The following is a 23,206-nucleotide window of genomic DNA, read 5'->3' on the forward strand; positions in this document are numbered from 1 at the left end:
AAAAAAATACAAAACTAGGGGGCGAAGTAGAGTTTCCCAAAGTCTAGGGGTTTTTTCTGTTTCTTTTTCATTAGGTTGCCTTTGCTCCCAAAATCACCATTAACAAACCTTTGCAATTTTCTTCCGGATCAAACCTAAACCTTCAATTTTCTTCACTATACAAACACTTTTATATATTTACATTCTCAACTTACATACATATATCGGATGATCGGACGGATATCGGATGTTTTTTCTGAAAATGTTGAACGTCGGAGACGGAGTTGTATCACCAAAGTACCGATCAGAAAAGTGACTACCGGAATCATACCACGTCAATGTATCAAAGTCCGATGAAACCTCAAACTCAGAATTATCCATATTAGCATCCATATACTCAGCCGATGAGTAATCACACTCCACACTCCTCATATCCGTTGGATATATGTTCTGAACAAGTCAAATAAACCTCAGCTGAAATTGTTGTAGGGAGAGAATTAGGATAAATTCAAGGTGTATTGGCGGATTAGGCGGAGAAAATTAAGGGATTTCTCCCTTAAATGAAGATTTTTCGGACATTAGAAGAGAAAGAGCCACTAGAGAGAGAATTTTTGAAGAAATGGGTTTTTTCTAGGTTTGAAATGATGGACTGGGGAAGACAATGTGGAAATGACAGTAATACCCTCACATGAACATAACCAAGAAAACCAAGAAAACCAAGAAAAACAAACGACGTTTGTGTTAAAGGTTAAATCTGTTGCAAAACATGAACATAAAGGTTGGTTTTTGCCAATTTCATAGTAAAAGGTACGAAGTACAGTTTGGGTATAACATAAAGGTTGATTTTTGCAGTTTAGTCTTACATAAATCTCATGTACTAAAACTAAAACAACGGGTGCACTTATTTATATGATTATCATATTTTTCTACTTAAACATTGTTATGCATCAAATGTATTCTAAAAGTTACTAAAGTAAAAAAAGACCGTGGGGTATGGTGGGGTTTGGGTTTGGGTTGGGGGCATGAGTTGACACGTGGAGTTGGAGCCCTTCACCGGTGAGTGACGTGTTCGTGGGGTATGGCGGGGCTTGGGTTGGGTTGGGGGCGTGACTTGGCCAAACGGTTGGAATTTAAAATTCAAACACCCGCTATGACATGGCGGTGGACAGCGAATAGGAGGCCGCCACATCGGATCTCAAGCTCGCCCCACGTCTGGCTTCAAACCCAAGCCCCAAGGGCCACGTCCCAACCCAAGCCCACCCGAGATGGTGGCTTGGGCATTTTCCCCCAACCCACGCCCCAACCCAAGCTCCATACCACATAGTATAAACTAAAGTGTTGTTTCCCGATCAAAGGTCGAGCCCATCCAAATGTGGATTGGTGTAAAAATTTGTTAAAAACATTAGTAAAATTAATGTATTGTATAATATTAACCCACTATTTTCAAAAAAAAAATATTAACCCACTAAAAATGATTTATAGGTCATACAAAATACAACTTATAGTCCCAAAAAATAGATTTTCATTTAATCCTCTAAAAATAGTTAGAACGGTTATATAATAAATGAAATGCATTTATTATTTAAACAAAGTACATAATTATTATTGCATTAATTTATTTTTTTTGAACATAGCATTAATTTAAATAGGTTAATGACATAATCTCCACCCAGAGTGGACTTTAATTAAAAAGCTATTAACATCTTTTTATCAACATTCCAATTGACTTTATTCATAAAGTTTTGAGCATTTAAATTTAAGTAATAGGATAAAATAAACCAAAATTTAAAAGGGACAATACCAGAGTAAGTAGGGTGTTAGTTAAAAATAAGCCATGACTCACACCACTTGCTGGAACTCATGTGCAGTTTGAGAGTTAATAGCAGGAACAGAAAGAGTCAATTACACACACTGGGTCATCATCAATCATAGAGGTATGTTTCATCATTAACAAACAACTGAACTTAATGGGCTATTGATTTTTCATCTTGTGGGTTGCTTGGAGAGATAAAGATTGGGGCTTTTTCAATAAATCTTGATTTTTAAAATTAGGGTTCTTCCCCTTTGACTCTTATTCTTCACCATCATTCTTTCTGGATCTAGGGTTTCAATATTTTGAGAGATTTTCTTGAATCTTGATTTGAGGGGTTTGGGTGTCTTTTTCTTATTTTTGCAAATTTGTTGTGGGGTTTTTTACTTTTTTGGCTTTATTATATCATTCATGTTGTGTTCTTGCTTTTGATTTTTCTTATGTTTGACTGTACACAGCTGCATTGACCTTTCAATTTTGGGGATTTTTTTTTCTTGTTTTTCTCAATTTTCAAGATTTCATCTTTTGTCTTCCTCACCTTCTTTGATTAGTGTTGTTCATACCTAATTAGGGTTTTGATTGTTTAAGGCAAAGTGTTTGATTTTGGAATGTTATAAAGTTGATCCCTTTTTGCTTTTTGAGGGGATTAGGGTTTGACTTTATATTTGTTGGTGATAATTTGTTACCCTTTGTTAGGTCAGTTGGGTTAGCTTATGAACATAAGCTGCTTTGATGCATCTTTCACTATGGAAGCCAATTTCTCACTGTGCTGCTTTAATCTTGGACAAAAAAGGCAAAAAGAAAAATGGGTCAACAAACCCTTATGCACCAGATGAAATCAAGAAAAACCCATCTGTGTTAAGAAGATTACAAGAACACAAACTCAGAGAAGCTCTCGAAGAAGCTTCGGAAGATGGGTCACTAATTAAATCTCTGGATGTTGACTCTGAATCTGCAGTCAACAATCAAGATGAAGGGTTGGGAAGATCTCGATCTCTCGCACGACTCGAAACCCAAAAAGAATTCCTCAGAGCAACCGCACTCGCTGCGGACCGAACGTTCGAAACCGAAGAATCGATCCCGGATCTCCACCAGTCGTTCTCGAAGTTCCTCACAATGTATCCGAAGTATCAATCTACCGAAAAGATCGATCATTTGAGGTCAGATGATTATTCCCATTTATCCGAATCTGGTCCAAAGGTATGTCTTGATTATTGTGGATTCGGGTTGTTTTCGTTTCTGCAAACAGTTCATTATTGGGAGTCGTCTACGTTTACTTTATCTGAAATAACTGCAAATTTAAGTAATCATGCTCTTTACGGTGGTGCTGAGAAAGGAACGGTGGAACACGATATAAAGACTCGGATTATGGATTATTTAAACATCCCGGAGAACGAATACGGTCTTGTTTTCACCGTCAGTAGAGGTTCTGCGTTCAAACTTCTAGCGGAATCATACCCTTTTCACACGAATAAAAAGCTGTTAACGATGTTTGATCACGAGAGCCAGTCGGTTAATTGGATGGCTCAGAGTGCTAAGGAGAAAGGCGCTAAAGTTCAGAGCGCGTGGTTTAAATGGCCGACGCTTAAACTCTGTTCCACCGATTTACGGAAACAAATTTCAAACAAAAAGAAGAAGAAAAAAGATTCGGCTGCTGGTTTATTCGTTTTTCCGGTCCAGTCGAGAGTTACAGGTGCTAAGTATTCGTATCAGTGGATGGCTTTGGCTCAACAAAACAATTGGCATGTGTTGCTTGATGCCGGGGCGTTGGGTCCGAAAGACATGGATTCACTCGGGTTATCGCTTTTTCGGCCTGATTTTATCATCACGTCTTTCTATCGGGTTTTCGGGTTCGACCCGACTGGATTCGGGTGCCTTCTTATAAAGAAATCGGTTATAAGAAGTCTTCAAAACCAATCTGGCCATGCTGGATCCGGTATAGTTAAGATCAGCCCTGTTTTTCCTTTATATTTGAGTGATTCCGTTGACGGAATCCCAGGATTGACTGGGATCGAAGACGAAGAAACTGGCGGGAATGTTGATGAACCGTCGGAAAGTCGGCCCGGCCCGCAATTACCCGCGTTTTCCGGCGCGTACACTTCTGCTCAAGTGAGAGAAGTGTTCGATACTGAAATGGAGCAAGATAACATCTCTGATAAAGACTGCACGATTTTCGAAGATAGTGAGACCTTTTCGGTTGGTGAGGTGATGAAGAGTCCGGTTTTTAGTGAAGATGAGTCATCTGATAACTCGTTATGGATCGATCTTGGGCAGAGCCCATTAGGGTCTGATTATGGTGGTGGCGAAGTGAACAATAAGCATGGGAATTCAACGTCTCCCCTGCCACCGTTTTGGTTCACGGGTCGGAATAAAAACAAACAGATATCGTCTCCTAAACCGACTTCAAAGATAGCTAATAGTCCCATATACGACAACGAAGCTCGAATGTTGTCATTTGATGCAGCTGTTATGTCGGTTTCTCAAGAATTGGACCGAATAAAGGAAGATCCGCAAGAAGATCACTTTATGGAGGCGACGAACAACACTCCCAATCATCACAATTTTCACGAGATCGAAGAAGAAGAAACCGAGACGAGCAAATGGGAAAACGGGTCGAGCTCGAAAATCACTTCTCAGGCAAAAGAAAGTGCCATAAGACGGGAAACCGAGGGGGAGTTTCGGTTGTTGGGACGGAGAGAAGGGAATCGGTTTCCGGGTAGTCGACGACTTTTCGGGGTCGATGAAATCGAGCAAGATTCTGGAAGCAAGGGAAGACGGGTATCGTTTACGTTACAAGAACAGAGTAAAAGCGGAGAGTTTTCAGCTGCGAATGTGGAAGATGATGATTATATTAGTGATGGAGATTACGGTGAAGGTCAAGAATCTAGCAGGAGGGAACCCGAGATCAAATGTAAGCATCTTGATCATGTAAACATGTTGGGTCTTAACAAAACCACTCTTCGACTACGGTTTTTGGTGAATTGGCTTGTGACATCACTGCTTCAGTTACGAATACCTGGTTTAAACGGGCAAGACAGTGTGCCACTGGTTCACATATACGGGCCGAAGATCAAATATGAACGGGGTGCATCGGTGGCATTTAATGTTAGAGACAGAAATAAAGGTTTAATCAATCCCGAAATCGTTCAGAAATTGGCGGAAGCTAACGGGATCTCTCTTGGTATCGGGATACTTAATCATATACGGATCTTGGATAGCTCAAAACAGCAGCGGGGGGCTCCAAAACATGACGATACGACACTTTGCACGCCGATGGAGAACGGAGGGCATAATGGGAAAAGTGGGTTTATTCGGGTTGAAGTGGTGACAGCTTCTTTGGGGTTTTTGACTAACTTTAGTGATGTCTATACACTATGGGCTTTTGTTGCAAAGTTCCTGAATCCAGATTTCAACAAGGAAAGCGTACTTTCGACTGTTGTGGAAGATGAAGAATAATAATATATAAGTTGCTTTGTGTTTTGAGGTTTAAAATGTGAGATCATTCAGGTGCAGCAAGAAATGGTTATAAAGGTACTATCTTTTTCTTCTGGGCCTGAATCTTGATGTCATTCTTGGACATAAGCTGATGATGTATTTGTTCATTCTTATGTTTTTATTAGCTTCATGGTTTTAATTCTATAAATTCCAGAGGTTTCAGGTCTAGAATAGCTTTCATATCCCAGTAATCTTTATCACAAAACGCCTTCCGCTACATATGCATCATGTTTCTTGAAACCACATTTTTGAAATCTTGATATGTTTTTATTCGGGTCTTTATCTTTTTTATGATGTTTGTTAGAAGCTAAATTGTTCTTCGCGTTCGAGTTAGATGCATGAGCGCGACGATAGTGATACATCGACTCGTGTGACCGAAAGTTGTAAATTGTTATGATTATGGTGATTTGAAAAGCATTTTGATGTAGAACTTGTACCATTTAGCTTTAAAAAGGGATGGTAGGCCATAGCCAGCAAGCCTTGTTTGCCATTTACACATGCCTTTGATCATTGCAGTTTTACTTCCCATATGGTGTTGACTTGCATGATATGATTGATAGATATATAACCAGTATTGGAGCAAATAATAATGATCAAATTACAACATAATTATTATTTTTATAAATAGTGGGTGTTAAAGGTATGCTTTTTTTAAATGATTACTCAATTAAAATAATTGACAATTATATAAATTAATATTTGCCTTTAATAATACAAATTTTGTCTTTAAATGGTATTGAGAATAAAAAAATTCAAAACTAAAATAAATAATCATATAGAGAGGGCCCTTCTGAATTCTTTTAAGAGTTATGGTAATGATGAATGGCCATAAGTAAACCAAAATACCTACCCCCAATATCACACATACACTTTGGGTGAAAAGATTGGTAAAAACATAAACTAATGAAGACATGTTTGACAACCTTTTTTTTTTTTAATTTATTAATAATGTTTGTAGTACATTGTCTTAGAAAAGGCATCTTTTACAAGGTGACAAAGTTAAGTTGACCAACTTATCATAGATAAAGCCTTGACAACCTTTTTGTAAAGCCAAACCAAAAGACAAAAATGTACATACAAAATTGACCTCTCCTATATTGACACTGTTTAGGAATCTATTATCTTCAAGAGAAAAGCAGCCTCCAATGCAGACTCTTTGCACTGTAAATATTTGTTCTCTTCTACTATTTCCGTCGTTAAATTGAGAAGTATAGGATGATCCGGATTGTAAATGGTGTGATCGCGTACCCGTGCAACCCATTTTGCAGCTTCCCATACTCCAAATCTGAAGACAAGCAAGAACAGTTTATGTTTCTAGGATTAATATAGTAAAAAACCAGTATACTTCTAAACGGAAAACGTCCCCCAACCCAAATTAATCTTGGCATACTAATGTTCCTAAAGTAGTTAAAAACACACCCAATATGTTCCTCAAGCTAATTTTGGTATATTGAAGTCTAAAATTGTCTAAATTGCGATAAAAACTTAAAATAATAAGTTGTTAACTGTGGTACTAATAAGATGTTATAAGTTTTTTTGTATAAAAGTATAGAATGTCACTTCATCTCATTTTGACCGGTAACAAGTCCAGGGGCGGACCTAGCATATAAGAAGGGGCAACCTCCGCTACGGCTTGGCGTTCCGGCGGTAGTGTAAAATTAGTGTAAATTTTGGAAAAATTTGACGTTTTTACGATTTCGTTACGGCTTTTTTATAAAACGTTACGGCTTGGCGGATTTTCTAGATCCGCCAATGAACAAGTCATTCTTTTAAAACTTTTTTCACAAATACGTGTACTGTAGACAAGTTTTAGGGACTTTAATATACCGAAAATTAGGTTGACTTTTTTTGTACAAAATAGAATAGTATGTTGGTTTTTTTATGGTATTTAGTTAAAAACTTTATGTAAACAAGAAATCTAAATAAAAGCATAAGAAACAACAAAAATGTTGGAATTTAAACCTTGTATTGAAAGACGAGCTGACCAAAACAGCCGGATAAAGAACACCCTTTTGAATATTCTCATAGGGAGAAAACTTTCTTATGGCTTCAAAGTCTTCTTTGTCTCCAGGGTACCCGAATTCTTCATAGTCAACAGGAGTAAGCGGTAAAATGGGGCTGAAAAGAGTGTTAACCGGGTCCAAAAACGGAACCTAATAAACCAAAAAAAAATTACGCCTTAAAAAGTAATCATTTGCTGCAATACATATCTAATGAAACAGCGATGTACCTTCAAAACAGCAGCACGAAATAAATCTGGACAGCAGTTAATAGCGGAAGCAACCAAGAGTCCTCCAGCACTATATCCCCAACCAGCAAGTTTGTTTCGGTGCACAATCTCCTTTTCGATAAGAAATTTTGCACATGAAATATAATCGTTGATTGAACTATGTTTTTTTGTACCTCGACCATCTTCATGCCATCTCTTTCCTCTGCCACCTCCACCCCTGAAAAGCAAAACACGAAACAAAATTAAAAAAAAAAAATGTTCTCATTTATATTTCATTTTTCCATTCATATTATGTAACACTGACCGAACATCGGCATACGCGATAACCCAACCACGATCCAGAAGGCTTTTTAACTCGCTACGCCACCTTTTGTCAAGTAATTCACCATACGCACCATGTCCATGAAGTAACCCGGGGTTTTGACCTCCTTTTTTTCTTTTGTGTGAATAAACGACAGTTAAAGGAACTGTAACTCCGTCAGAAGAAATAACGTCATGTTGTTCACAAGCGTAAAACTCAGAGAGATCATTCCAAGAGTGATTATCTTCAGCATTTGCGTTAACTTCAGTATTGCTGACTGATATATTCATACCAGCAGAAGCTGTACCGTACAGAACACGGGTCCGTTCTTGAAGCAAGTTATGTTGTTGAATAATCTCCCACTTACCGTTTGATAAATCATAATCAACCACTGCATCAGGCATCTGCAAAAAGACTAGGAGTGCATTATTTTTAATGATCATGGTTTCCAAATTCTAATATAGTAAAGAGAAATCATCACATATAGAAAGTATAAAAGGGAAGCAACCCATGTGTTTAGACCATGAAATATATATAAAAAAAACTAGAAACTTTCTCCCGCGCGTTGCGGCGGTGTTGAAACGTGAACGCGAATTTACATATTATATTTGACCCGACTCTCATTTCCGAACAAAATTTACGACAAAACGTAGACCAACTGAAAACGTACATAAAAATAAGCACGAAAACGTTTTATATTTGACCCGACTTATTTCTTAAAAACAATTACGTCGAAACGTAAGAAGATAGCGTTTTTTTAAGTCAAAGGATGGTACTGCGTTGTGGCGGCGGCGAAACGTAAAGTAACTCGAATCTATACCGTCTAATGAAAACATATTATATTAGACCCAACTAGTTTCCAAACAGAATTTAACGTAGACCAACTGAAAACGTACATAAATATATGCACGAAACGTATTATATTTGACCCGACAAAATTTACGTCGAAACGTAAACGAGCATGAATTTATACCGACACATAAATATATAACAATAAGCACTTAAAACTCAAGGGGGGTTAAAATGACATTTCAAAAAGTTTTTAGAAAGTTAAGGGGGTGTTAATGTAAAAACTGAAACTTAAGGGGTTGAAGTAGAAAAAAGACAAAAAAAAAAAAAGATATTGTAGCACCGATGTGATGAACGCTACAGTAACCCCAACTTGTCTTTTAATAATATTTATTATTTTTATTGTAATTATAAACAGAGAGGCGGATAATCAGCTATGAGTAACATACCACAGGTGACGAAATTGTAAACCGCATAATAGAGGAATAAAAGTCATAATTTGTTCCAGGCGATATCTGGGAAACAGATTCTGGAAGAGGTAGAAAATTGGGATATAACTCTCTAAGATAGGCTGCACCCTGTTACACAATGTAAAAGGATCTTAATTTTTACAGAGTATATATAAGAATAACATATATGAAACAACTTATCATCAAATCTAAAAAAGAATGTTACTTAGAGCGTAATACCTTACTGCTTGTCATAGGCAGTGCAACTGAACAAAGCCTGAATCTTCCACCCTCTCGGATGATAAGTACCATGCTTGAGTTACAAAAGTCAACATCCTCGATGATAAAGTCTCCGTCATCAATAAATACATTCTCCCACTTTCTAGGACCAGAAGAGTATAGAGGACTACGAAGAAGATAATGACAATCAACCGACTGCCCACCTCTATCAGCATCGGTGAAAAGATAAAGGTTGCCTTGATGATGCTCTACAATGCAATGCGCGCAAGCCTCACACTCCCACACAAGTGTCAAGCCAGATAAAGGATCTGCTGCATTGATCAGATAAACCTAAAGAACAGTTGGCACTTCAAATGCTTGTTGAAAGAATGAAAAGTGTACGGAAAAAGGTCAACTAAGGGAACACCTTTGAATACGTGGTTGAAAATATATTTACAGTCACAAACTGGAAATCTTTGGTGTGTCTAATGTTAACATGCACGTTTTCTCCTGGTTCTTCTAAGAGCATCACGTCCTCGTCCTTTGATCCGAGGATACTACAATATAATCTAAATCACAAAATCAAGAAAAAAGGGTCGTTGTTATATACACAATCATATCATCATTTTAACGTAAAGAGGTATACGAATAATAGACAGTAAAATGCCATTTTCGTCCTTGAGGTTTGGCCAGTTTTGTGACTTTCGTCCAAAGGTTTGTTTTTCCGCATCCGGATCCAAAAGGTTTGAAATCTTGTCATTTTCATCCGGCTCGTTAACTCCATCCATTTCTCTCCGTTAAGTCAGGGGTATGTCTGTCTTTTTTGTTAACTTAAAGGGCAATTCAGTCTTTTCAGGGGTATTCGGTCTTTTTATATAAAGTGAAAAAGATCGAATTGCCCTTTAAGTTAACAAAAAATACAGAAATACCCCTGGCTTAACGGAGAAAAATGGATGGAGTTAACGAGCCGGATGAAAATGGCAAGATTTCAAACCTTTTTGATCCAGATGCGGAAAAACAAACCTTTGGACGAAAGTCGCAACACTGGCGAAACCTCAAGGACGAAAATGGCATTTTACTCAAAAACAAATATTAACATCTAACCTGTAAGGCCTCTTGTTTTGATCAGTGACAACGTATAGCAACGCTTGGCCCCCTTTAGCCCACGCTACATTAGAAACCCAATCAGCTTGCGGCTTACTACAAAGCGAGCCCAAATTCAAATCCCGAACACATAACTTGAAAAAATCATTGTCCTTATCATACATGGTGTATGCTATATATCGATGATCAGGTGACACTTCTGATAACTCCTCATACACATAACCTATTAGGTAACATTAAGACGTTAAACCAAGACGGATAAACCGTTAAGACAAGACGAAAGTCTGAAACTTGGAATTACCTCCGAATCTTTGTGCCTCTTGATTATAATCAATAAGCTTTTGTTCAATCCTCTTACCGGAAGTGAAATCGAATCCAGCTGTCGGACTTTTATGTGAAATGAACTCGTCGTTAAGGCCAGCTAATCTCCTACAGAGTACAGGATACTGCTTCCCTTCCTCCACCCTTCTATAATACAACCTCCAAATGGCAAAAGAAAAACGAATATGATTCAAATTCAAAATATTAATCTAATCTAATCATCGTGTATCACCTATCCAATCCTAGGTAAATAATCAATTTATGAAAAAATTAAAAAAAAAAAAAAAATTTAAAATACCAGGGTCCCCAACGAAAGGGGGGAGTAGAGAGCTGATTAGACATGCGAGACGCCATCTCGGATTGAAGTTTAGACTGAAGTCGAACGGTGTCGTTTAACACAGCTTCAGTGTACTTCTCTTCTTGCTCCATGTACACATCCATGTGACGCATAGCCACTTTATCGTTCAGGTTCGACATCCAGCTGTACGGATCTTCCCACGTCACGTCATGGAGGGTAAATGTGGCGGGCTTCTGCGGTGGTTTTGGGGGTTTTGGTGGTGGTGGTGGTGGTGGCGGTGGTTTGTGGGGTTTATAGTGGGCGGCAGCTAAGGGGATGGTGGCAGGGGGTAGTAGACGGTGGAGATGGCGGTGGTTGTGGCGGAGAGGTGAGAGGAAATGATGCATGGTGACGGTGATAACGGTGGTGGTGGTGGTGGTGGTGCCGGAGGGTTCTAGGGTTTAAGGGGTTGTTTTGTGGTTTAGAAAGGTGTAAATGCAATATGAGTCCCTGCACTATTATTGTTTGTCAACTGTGATGAGAAGTTCGTTTATGTTCGTTTATCTAAGAAACTGACAAACATGATCAGTTTTCTTGTTCGTTTAGTTTAATTATACGAACAAATATGAACATATGTTTCGTTTGTTCGTTTATGATCGTAAACACCTATTTATATTTGTTCGTTTGTGTTCTTTTAATTATAAGAACAAACCACTTTTCTCCGCAGAAAAGATAGCTATGCTAGATTTAGATTCTTGGTTAAAAGGAGTAGATTTATTGGTTGATTAGTTATGGTGTAATGGTCTCATCTAGCTCCTTGCTAGATTAGACTTCTTTTGTTAGTTTAATCCCCTTTCTCTTTCAAAAAGAAAACTATAGAATCAAATCATTTTAACTCGACATTAAATGGTTCAAAAGAACAATACACTATAATGGATTAGGATTTGGGCCTACTGTGTTGTTTCTTGGGCTTCAGCCCAGGTTTATAAGAAATGCACAAATGTAAGCCGTGGTTGCGTGTCATCTTTGACCCATTTTAGAGCAAGAAAGATGTTAATTTGTAGGAAATCTAGAAAAAAGAGAGGAGGTGACTTGCTTTATTGAAACTCAAAACACATATAGACATTTAAGAAAGGGAAAGGATACTCGCAGTTTTTATTTACTACCATATTATAAGTCATAAATTTCCATTGTCCGGGAGATGGAGCTAGAGGTGCATAAATTGGGTTTTTGTTAATACCCGGTTCTGGGTATGATCGGGTATTAAGAGAAAACGGGTAGGGTTCGGGTACGCACATTGAAGAGAAAAGTCATACCCTATGTACCGGGGTAAGGTATAATCGGATTAGGGTATAACCGGACACTGGAACCGGGTATGGATCCGGGTATTAATACCCGATTTTAAAAAAAATATATGTTTTTTTTAATTTTACATAAAAATAAATGTGTTTAGAAATTAAATTTAGTTTGTAAAAGTAATTAAAAACAAATTACAATAACAAAAATTCACTCAAATACAAATTATTTGTTTTATAATATACATTTTTAAAAAAACTTAAATATAAAGTTGCAAAATATACCTTAAAAATTCGGGTATTAAAAAACCGGTATCGGGTATAGGGTATAACCGGGTTCGGGTATAGGGCATGACCGGTTCCGGGTATTTTCAGGTATAAATCGGGTACAGTTTCGGTTACGTGTATTGAGTTCAAAATGTATACCTTATACATTCCCTACGGGTAGGGTCGAGTTCGGTTACGGGTATACAATACCTGGGTACAAAAATAACCGGTTTCGGGTTTTTTATCAGGTACGGTTCCGAGTACAGGTACGAGTTTTTTTTTACCTCTAGATGGAGCCAAACCTATTGGAATATCATTGTCAGGGCTCCTTTTATTTTAGTAGGCTAATCAACAAGATTTTTAAGTTAGTCTAAATTTGCCAGGTATCAAATTCATATGATTGAGAGGATTTAAAAAAAAAAAACCCTAGTAATATGGTTGCCTATCAACACATTTATCTACATATGATGAGGGAATAGTGCCACGGAGCTTGTTTGGCACTTCCTTATTGAATCAACTCATTTTTAATTTAATTTTACTTCTAGTTAAAAATTACAGTTTCATCCTTCGTTTAAAATTACGTTTTTACCCCAGTTCAAAATAAAATTATAATTTTGCCCCTGTCTCAAAATTAAGATTTTGCCATCAATTCAAAAACCCATTTTTTCCCAGTTAAAAATCACGGTTTCGCCCTCCGTTTAAAATTACGTTTTTACCCCCAGTTTAAAATTAAATTATGTTTTTGCCCCTAGCTCAAAATTACGATTTTGCCCCTAGCTCAAAATTACGATTTTGCCCTCAGCTCAAAATTACGGTTTTGCCCACAGGTCAAAATAAAATTATGTTTTTCACCTAGCTCAAAATTATGATTTCGCCCTCAGTTTAAAATTATGATTTCGCCCCCAGTTCAAAATATAATTACGACTTTGCCCTCTATTCAAAATTATGATTTTGTTCTCATGTCAAAAATTACGATTTCTCCCACAGTTAAAAATTGTGATCTTGCCATCATTTTACCTTTTTTTTACAAAACTATAGTTGTGTTTTATTTTGCTTAGTTGACTCAATGTAACTTTTATTGTGTCAAGCAGTTGTCTAACACTCGCTCATTGGTCCTGATAAATTAGTATTTTACCCCCAGCTCAAAATTACAGACCTGTCATCGTTTTATTTTTTTTAGCAAAACTATGGTAGTGTTTTGGTTAATTGGTTGTCTCGATGTATTTTTTTAGATCGTGTTATAAGTAGTATGTACAAGTAACCTAAATACATGCATACATGTTATGAAACTAAGAAATATTCAATTTAATGCCCCGCAACGCGGGGCGGGCAAAAGTGTAATTTTTATTCGTCCATGCATGCCTGGTACATGCTCATTTGTCCTGAAAAATTACAATTTTTGCTTCCAGTTTAAAATTATAGTATTTCCATCGTTTTTATTTTTTTAGTAAAAGTATGATAGTGTTTTTGTTTTAATTGGTTGACTCGATGTAATATTTTTTAGATCGTGTTATGAGTAGTATGTACAAGTAACCGAAACACAGACATACATGTTATGCGAGAGAAATACTCGGCTTATTGCCCCGCAACGCAGGCAGGGCAAAAACTAGTTAACAGAACATTAACAAATAAAAAACATGAAACTTGCAATCAAGAAAGTTAAGGCACATTGGCCAAAAAATAAATAAATAAAACTACAATTAGGCCAAGAAACGCATGTAATCTCTTAAGAAATAGAGTAAATTGCATAAAACGTCCTTTAAGTTTCACCAATCTTGCTGGTTTCAGCCTTAATCTTTAAAAGTTGCCAAAACCAGCCTTTAAGATTAATTTTGTTATCGGTTTCATCCTTTATCACTAACCCAGATACTAATCCATGTTAAATGGCCTCACATGCATAGCATGTGAGGGTAAAATCGTCTTTTCATGCTTGTGATGTTATTAAAACCCTAATAAAATCCCAAACCCACTTCATCAGTTCATTCTTCCTGTTCTTCAACCTTCAACCTAACACATTTGCAACTTTCTGTCCAATATGATGATCAGGATCGAATAAACCTTCGATTTAAAGTTCTAATCAGTAATTCCGAGTGAAAAATTTTTCGGCGCCAAAATTATGAAAACAGGGACGCTGAACTTTTCACCGGAGTAACCCGTCCGATGAATATGAATCAAATAACTCCTTTGATTCCGTTCGTCTTTAATGTTCAAATAACAAAACAATCAAGTACACCCTTGATCGATTCAATCAAAATCCGATTTTTCAATTTTTTTATAAAATAGGGGATTCTTTAAATCGAAGTTATTCCTGTTCAGTTTGAGAATTTGAGAACTGAGTTGATGTTTTTATCCAGAACTGAATCGATTGTTTGATTTTCCTGAGTTGAGTTGTTATTCGCTTTGTTTTCGGTTCTAATTTGAAGTTGCAGTTTATCGTTTCAAATCTTGTTCATTAAAGACAGATCTGAGTTGAAGATTGTGAATCTCGGTTATGATAGAAAAGAAACAAGAAGTTGCAGGTTTTTTATTGAAGAAGAAGATAAGTGATATTTTAAGCGACGGATATAAGTATCAAGGATAATTGGTTGTGATTTCGAACAGTTCAGACATATTTCATTTTGTTTCTGATCAAAGTTTGTGATTTCGAACTTTATACATCTATTACGGACTGTTTTGATTAACAAAATGGACTGAAATCAAAGGATAATCTTATATATGTTATAAAACTTGTTAGTGCATTAATGTCTATCACCTTTGTCAATCTGAGCCGTAGCGAGAAACTGAAGATAACGAGTCTTTAAAGTAATATATCTAGTCAAAAGGCAATGTGGCAATCTTGTAATTAATGAAAAGTTTCATTAAAAGCCTTGGCCTATAAATAGGAGTTATAGTGTTAGTGTTGAGACTTTTGCTCATTTGTGATCTAGGAGCTTGGAGCTTAGAGAAGGAAAGTCTAGAGAGAGAAAGTTCTCTCACGTGATTCTCGTTGCTTGTACACGTCATATTTGTCAATAGAATCACAGTTCTAGTACGTTCTTGTGTGTTCGGTCACGCACGTTCACGGATTCCGCACGTCGAACGTTCGTTACGTAATCGTTTGGTGTCAAAACCGATCCTACAATTGGTATCAGAGTAGGAGCTCGATTGCACTGATCAAACACATTGATTCGTACCGGATAACATCTATTTCAGATCTGAATTGCATCATATCTTCATCTTCTACTCATTCTTTCACGTTTTTCACTGTTTTTCGTCAAATTGAACGGGTTTTTACGGTCCGAATCGGCTGATTTTTTGATATGTTGTGCGAAAACACCTGATCTATAACCCTACCAAGTTTCAGATCCAAATTCCTAGCCGTTTAGGAGAAATCGAAAGTTTTAGGTCCGATTTCGTGTCAAATACCTGATTTCGCTCGAAAATACCTTAATTTCGCTCGAAATACGTTGATTTCGCTCGAAAATACCTTAATTTCACTCGAAATACGTTGATTCCGCTCGAAAAACGTGATTCCGCTCGAAACTTTAGTTTGATTTCGCTCCAAAACAGTTTATTTTCTGATTTCGCCCGAAACTTTATCTTGATTCCGCTCGACATCAAACAAGTCTGATTCCGCTCGAAGTTTAAATCTTGATTTCGCTTGAACAATGTGTTTCGACTGAATACAGATGTTGCGACCCAATAATATCATCTTGATACTAGTATTTGTCGGCCATCCATGTTTTAACCGATGTGCTTTTATTTTTGGCCCAATAGGAGAATAATAACAATATAATAGCATCACGTGAAACATTGAATACTTATCAACATTGTCGGCTATTTTTTTTTTAAAAAAAGGGTGCAAGTTGTCTGATCAATATTTTCGGTCCAATTACAAATCACCTCTATTGATTCTTGTCGGCCCATTCATTGTTTGTCAGGCTCATGCAATTCATTATAATAAAGTTAGGCGGCCCAATCACAAAATCAAATTAATAAAGTTGTCGGCTTAGTAAAAGTGTTGGCCCAATCAAATTAATTTGATAGTTAAACTTGTCGGCCCAAGGAAGAACCGTCCATTGATAGAATTGGTCCAATCACATCCACTTATATGAACGGCCATTGCATGTGATTAATTGAATTGAGATCAACATATTAATTGGCCCAATCAGATTGTGTTTGTCAAAATGATATTGTCTATGTGAAGGTCCAATCAGACACGTTCAATTTGAAGGTCCAATAGATTGTTTGTGATTAAATCAATTGTCGGCCAGTACTTGAAACATAAAGCTTGAAACAATTAGTTTGTGATATCGCTTGAAAAGCTTATTTTGCTTGAAAAGAACTGTCTCGATAAACGCGTTTCCAAATCATAGATAGAAATTTCTTTAATATGAATAGTGAAACAATTAGTAAAATGAAAGTATTAGAGAAAGAATTTGACTCGTTTTCTAATTGTCCAGGTGAAAGTACAAAGAATATCATTGAGAGGTATAGCCATTTGGTTCGTTCAATGTCTAAAATTGGTATAACCAAAAGACCAGAAGAATGGGTTGAGAAATTTGTCACTGCTTTACCTCAAGAAGAATGGGGAAAATATATCCTGAATTTGAAGAATTCCGGAGAATTTTCTTGGCTGACGATTTGTCAACTCATTGAAAAGATTGAAGAACAGATGGTGATCAATGCTGAAAATAAGAAAAGCCAAAATGATGACCAAAGGGGAAAGGAACAGATTGAGATGAAAGATGATGATAAACAGATATTGGGTTTGAAGGAAACTTGTGAGATGCTGAAGTCCGAAAATGTTAAACTGTTAAGTGATTTGAACAGTTTAACATTGGAAAACAAGAAATTGAAAGAAAGTGCAAAAATCTTTGAAGATAAAATCAAAACTTTTGAAAATGAAAAATTAAAATTGGGAAAAGAATTTCAAAGTCAAATAAAAATTCTTGAAGATGGGAGAAATGTTTTTAGTAAAAATAACATTGAAAAGCAAAAGATGATAAATTCCCATCTTCAGACGATTATTCGACTTGAAAAGGAAGCTGAGTGTGCTCGAAATAAAATCAAAGAGTTAGAAAATAAGTTGAAAGGTTTTGTGACTTCTGCACCATATGTGTGTCCAGAACCGATCAATGTTGTTCCAATAAGTGACAATGTCACAAATTTTGACAAAGTCAAAATTGAAGATTGTGATGACAAATCTGATGATGAAAAAGAAAAAGAAGAAAAAAGGAAAACATTTTTGAAATTAAATGAAATGCTTCAAAATACTGTTTTACATTCGACTGAAAAGGGAGATTGCTCTAAGCAAAAACCTTTGAAGAAGAAAGTGGAATAAAATCAAAAAGTTAAAAATGAAAAATTTATACAAAAAGAAAATAAAAATTCATCAGATCAATCATCCAATTGCATTAAAAAAATCACAAAAATTGAAAAATCAAAACTCAAAAATAGTTGGTGATGTGTGGTGCAGGTTTGACCACAGTGCTCAAATGCAAAATCCAGCTCAAAGGAGAAGATGGAATGGGAATTCACCCAAGACTAATCATTTCAATGATAGCAAGTTGAGAAATGATCAGTACTTCAAATCAAATCAATGCTATGATTTGAGTATTTGGGTTGAAAAAGAAGAACGGTATGACAACAGAGTGTGTTACAATTGTGGCTATCAAGGACACATAGCTGTTGATTGCCAGAGAAGGAATTTTGAGATGAGAAGATGCTTTGAATGCAACATCAAAGGTCACATTGCCAGAGATTGCCCAGGGAGATCTATGAGAAGATCGAGGGTGGTATCTCAGAAAATGGAAAAGATTCCAGTCTATGTCAAGCCCAAAGAACAGAAGGTTAAAAAATCTAAAGTTCAAGAACAGACAATTCAAGAAAAGAAAGTTAAACTTTCACAGGGGCAGAAAGACAGACTGAGAAAGAAGAGGAAGAAGGCGCGAGAGTATTTGGAGAAGATTTTGTCCTCGGATACAACTGGAAAAGCAGATAAAAGTTCTGATAAATCGTCATGCTCTCCAAAGAATGACAAGTCTTGCAAAATGAATTCATCAGATACAAATCTGATGACAGAAGAGAGAAAGAAGAAAAAGAAAGTTGTTGGAAATGAATCTGTTTCTTCGGAAACAAAGGAGCCACATGTCGGCGATGAATCTGGCTCATCAAAGTCAGACAAGCCACGTTCAGGCAATGATTCTGGTTCATCAAAGCCAGAGGAGCCAGTTGATGAGGTAAAAGTTGAGAATTCTAGTTTAACAATGGATGTTGTGAATTTTCCACCATTATTGAGCAAGAATTCAAAATCACCCAAGGACAGTCAGACTTGGGTGAAACTTTTCAAATAGAAAAACCTGACTTGCCGAAGTTCCCAGGTTGGTAAGCGTGGAACATGAATCGGCATCTTTCTTGAGAAACGTTTTATCAAGGACATTAAATTGTACTTGATTTAACTTTCGATAAAATGAATGAAGAAAACAAAGTGATGAAGTGACTCCAAACCTACAAGTGGTTGAAAACAATGTGATGATAAAACCCCATGTTTGTGAAACGACATACAAACTAATTTTCCGAAAAAACCATTTTGATTAAAACAAACTTATGTGTTTTGAAATCATAATGGGAAAATAGTTTGTTGTCAGGGGGAGTTCTGATTGTTTATGCCAAGTGGATGGCGAATTGAAACGATTCTCATCAGTTTGTCACTTTGTTTGTATAGTTTACTGCTTTATTTTTTCAAATTTTCCCAGAAAATCAAAATTGAAATATATTTTGATTTTAGGGGGAGAAAAATTTTAAAAAAATTTGAAAATTTGAAAAATTCAAAACATTGAAAAAATTCAAAAACGAGTGTTGTTGAGACAAGAGGAAATGATAGTAAATCAGTGGACTATCACAGCATGCTAAAGAAATGAAATGTCAAATGTGATAAACTATCTCACTAAAGATGTGACGATAGGCTCAGCTAGACTAGTAGATTTGCGATAACGATACAAACTTAAATGAAAAAGCCTAGTTCTAGTGGGAAACATGGTTAAAAGCATAGTACTTAGTTTTGTCCTTCTTGATTGTGTGCCTACTCAGTAATCGCTGAATGCTAAAAGAGCATAAAAACCGGTCAGTTTGTGAACTTTCACAACTTGCTGAAAAAGTCACTGTGATTGTGCATTTCATTTTGCAAAGATTTAAACTTGTTTTATTTCTTTATTTTGTTTGAGCATTGGACATCCTCTGCGTATACGTGAGTATCGACCTGCATGTTATTGCCTAAACGTTCTGCTTTATTTTCTTTGGTGTTTCGTTTAAGCTTTGGATCACCTCTGCGTATACAGGAGTATCGACCTGGTGGTTAAAGCCTAAACAATTTCAACTTGTTTTTTATTTTCTTATTTTGTTTAAACATTGGACTTTCTCTGCGTATACGGAAGTATCGACCTGATTGTTAATGTTTAAACATTCTGCTTTGTTTTCTGTAACACCTCGAAAATTCCTGTCCATTAGAATAAAGTCACGTGTCATGTGTGACAGACGTGTCAGAGAAACCGGATTTTTATAAAGAGATATGTGGTAGGATTTCTAATAAAAAGAGGCGTCATGTATTTAAAATACCTCTGAACGACCCAAGGGCGACACGTTATTAAATCACCTCTGAGCGACCCGACATTTTTATAAATCCCAAGATCCTTAAATCAATTGATGATCATCTCATACGATAACCGGTTGCTCTTGAATAAATAAAGTTTTATCTTTATTAAGGGCATGGAATTATAGGTTGTTACTACTCCTAAATTTAATAAAATTCTTATGAATAAGAATTGTTATAAGCTTGGCCAATTTCTATAAAATTCCAAGACTCAATTTTGAATCTCCGTCATGTAACAAGTCCCTTTTTGAGTAAAGATTAAATGGGGGACATGTAAGGGCAAATGAGCCATGCAATGGCTGGTCAAGATGGTCCCACAAACTGAAAAGTGAAGGCATGTTTCGGGCATTGATGGTTGCATGGTCAAGACTTAAAAGTTTTCAAACTTTTGTCTTCTGGCCATCGCTTACGGACCGCAACGCCCTTGGCTTACGGTCCGTAAGCAGGGTACTTGGGAATGTTCCGCATGGATCGGTTACGGACCGCAAAGCCCTAGGCTTACGGTCCGTAAGGTGGGCACCTGAACCATGTTTCAGTAAGGCCGGTTACGGACCGTAACCCCTGTAGCTTACGGTCCGCAAGAGGTCCTTACGGACCGTAAGGCCTCAAGCTTACGGTCCGTAAGACCGTCGCTGGCAGTGAGTTTTGGACAGCTGCCTGTCCAATGCATTTAACCGACTTAAAACGTAACATTTCGATTCTATGGGCTTTCTAGGCAGTATATAGACCCTTAGGGACATCTGGGATGATCTTGTAACTATCCTAGAGTTGCTTGGCAAGATCCTAAGGCATCTAGTTCACCATATAAAGAGTTCAAGTGTGTTCTTTGAAACTTGCTCATTTGGAACATTTGGCTAAAGACTTTCTGGAGCTCCTCTGGTCACCAACACCTTTTCTTAGGCTCTCCAATCCATCTTAGGACTCTTGTAAGTGTCCTTAACCATCTTTAATCCTTTCTAGCTTAGTTAATTAAGTAAAAGTCAAACCGTCGTAATTAAGGTTTGACTTCGTGATTAAGCATAATGTACTTTGTCTAATCACGAATTAAAGATACTTTTAGGGAGGTAATTAAGTGGGTAACAAACCCTTAAAAGGGTGTTTCCAGATTCCCACTCTAAGCATGCTAATTGTCGAGTCAAAGCTAATTATAAAAAGTCAACAGAATGCTAAATTTCAAATTAACGCATAATTAGCAATGTAGGTTGAATGTAACCTGTTTGAACATTAATATAACTTGGTAATAAGTATAAGAACATGTTCCAACATGTTCAACTCGACAATTTTCTGTTTAGACCCGGTTCGGAACCGAAAGTCGCATAGTTTGACTTTCGCTTTGACTTTCAGTTCTGACCCGTTTTAGTTAAGATTAAAAATACCTTAGAGCTTCTTTTGAACCTATTAACATGTTAGTATATCCTCCTGTGATTATACAACGTGGTTCATTAGATATCTTGTTCGTATGCATATTTCCGTTAAATGCCCATATGTTGACCGTTATGCCCAAATGTCCAAAAATTATGATTTTTGAAAATGTAAAAGGGTAGACAACTTAGTTACTGAAATATAAACTTGTCCCCAAAATTTGACATCAGTTTGAGGTCTAGATTAAGAGTTATGCTCGTTAGCGTAATTAGAAGCTTTCTTAATAAATAATTAGCGTATTTAACGCATAACCTATCTAAACCCGAATTTTATACCAAAACTTTATACCCACTGTTATATAATAATATTTTGGGAATTTTAAAGATTTTTGTTCATTTTTAGGCTGAGCATAACTAGAGGTTCTAAGCTTATTTCGGCTTATGCCGGTTTTACCCTTTGTGGTCATAAAATGAGTTTTACATAACCTTTTGACCCCAAACCTTTTCCTACTGATTTGTTATATTAAATATGATATTTTGAGCCTTCTAGAAATATAAAAATATCAGCTTTCCTTTTTGAACCCGGAAATGGCTCCAAATCGCCTTTTTAGGCATTTTTACGACATAGTATATGTCAAAACGAGTTTATATATATAAGGTCTAATACCTACTGATATATTTTATAAAAATATATATTATAACAGTAGACTAAAGTTGGAAACTCAGATTTTCCGTTTTTACCCTTTTAGCCTATGTAAAATTACCAAAATGCCCTTATGAGGCATAAATGGCGTATAAAAACATTTGGGGCATATTTGGACATACCTTACTGATATTACAATATATTTGGTGTATATAATCTCAGGAAAACTTGCATATGACTTATATGGTTACTCGTTACGCACTTTCGCGTTCGGATCGGCTTATGTGACTAGTTCACGCATATTAGCCGAAACGGGTCAAACCATATCATCTAAGTCTCAAAATTCAGAATGTGTTTAGTTTACCCATATTATACAAGTATCCAAGCTTGTAGGATCTAAATCACATTCCTTCCCGGTTTTCGCATTCCTCGCGATTAAACCATATTTATTCTTCGAAACTAACCGGTCTAAGCTTAGGCTATGTTAAAAGACCCGTTAGGATTCTAATAGGTTATTATAACCTTCGTTCCAGAATAGGAGCCCAGTAAAAGACACGTGCATTTTTGAAATTGTGGTTATACTTGCTCAGGTAAATACTTTTAACTTATTTTCCCTTATACGGGCTTGGGGGTACGGTATATAAAATACCGCTTGGTCAGGCGATTGACCCCATCTCATTAGTAGTTGGGTATTATCAATGGGACCCGTTTAAAAACTTGGTGTTGTTTGTTTTTATGCCTTTGGGAGCTTAATGACCATGTCCCGGATATCCTTGGCATCATTTTTGGCCACGACCTTGACACCCGGGTGTAGGCGTACACCCGGTATTATGTCCATTATTTTTAAGGTATTAACGTTGGCTTCCCGCCGCGGACTTATACCATGTGGTGTGTCATTTAACCTTAAACCCGATACGACTCGGGCGACTGAACGGTTAACAAACATGTAAATCTTTTACAAGTTTAACTCTGTTTAATTATTCCCAAGTTATAAAATGTTTTGTGCCTTGTGCATTTAAAACCAATTTTTAAATAT

The 23,206-nt window shown here is 36.6% G+C and overlaps 2 protein-coding genes across 3 annotated transcripts; one reads left to right on the forward strand and one right to left on the reverse strand.

Annotated features, from left to right (window-relative positions):
* The first annotated feature begins 1,728 nt into the window (after window positions 1-1,728).
* On the forward strand, window positions 1,729-5,560 carry LOC110879137. Of its 2 annotated transcripts, none has more exons than XM_022127563.2 (2): window positions 1,729-1,913; window positions 2,486-5,560. In XM_022127563.2, the coding sequence occupies exon 2, from the start codon at window positions 2,522-2,524 to the stop codon at window positions 5,243-5,245; it is 2,724 nt and encodes a 907-aa protein (XP_021983255.1). In that variant the 5' UTR covers window positions 1,729-1,913; window positions 2,486-2,521; the 3' UTR covers window positions 5,246-5,560. The 2 variants fall into 2 exon arrangements, with proteins under 2 accessions (XP_021983255.1, XP_021983256.1); XM_022127564.2 differs by having other exon boundaries at window positions 2,491-5,560.
* Window positions 5,561-6,198: 638 nt separating this feature from the next.
* LOC110879136 (protease 2) lies at window positions 6,199-11,465 on the reverse strand. The gene is made up of 10 exons (XM_022127562.1): window positions 10,996-11,465; window positions 10,678-10,856; window positions 10,377-10,599; window positions 9,700-9,841; window positions 9,294-9,623; window positions 9,054-9,182; window positions 7,819-8,219; window positions 7,515-7,731; window positions 7,247-7,437; window positions 6,199-6,569 (listed from the first exon to the last, which is right to left on the reverse strand). The coding sequence occupies exons 1-10, from the start codon at window positions 11,379-11,381 to the stop codon at window positions 6,392-6,394; spliced, it is 2,376 nt and encodes a 791-aa protein (XP_021983254.1). The 5' UTR covers window positions 11,382-11,465; the 3' UTR covers window positions 6,199-6,391.
* Window positions 11,466-23,206: the final 11,741 nt, after the last annotated feature.

This window comes from Helianthus annuus, chromosome 9 (assembly GCF_002127325.2).
Source record: "Helianthus annuus cultivar XRQ/B chromosome 9, HanXRQr2.0-SUNRISE, whole genome shotgun sequence".
In the NCBI taxonomy this organism is placed as follows: Eukaryota; Viridiplantae; Streptophyta; class Magnoliopsida; order Asterales; family Asteraceae; genus Helianthus; species Helianthus annuus.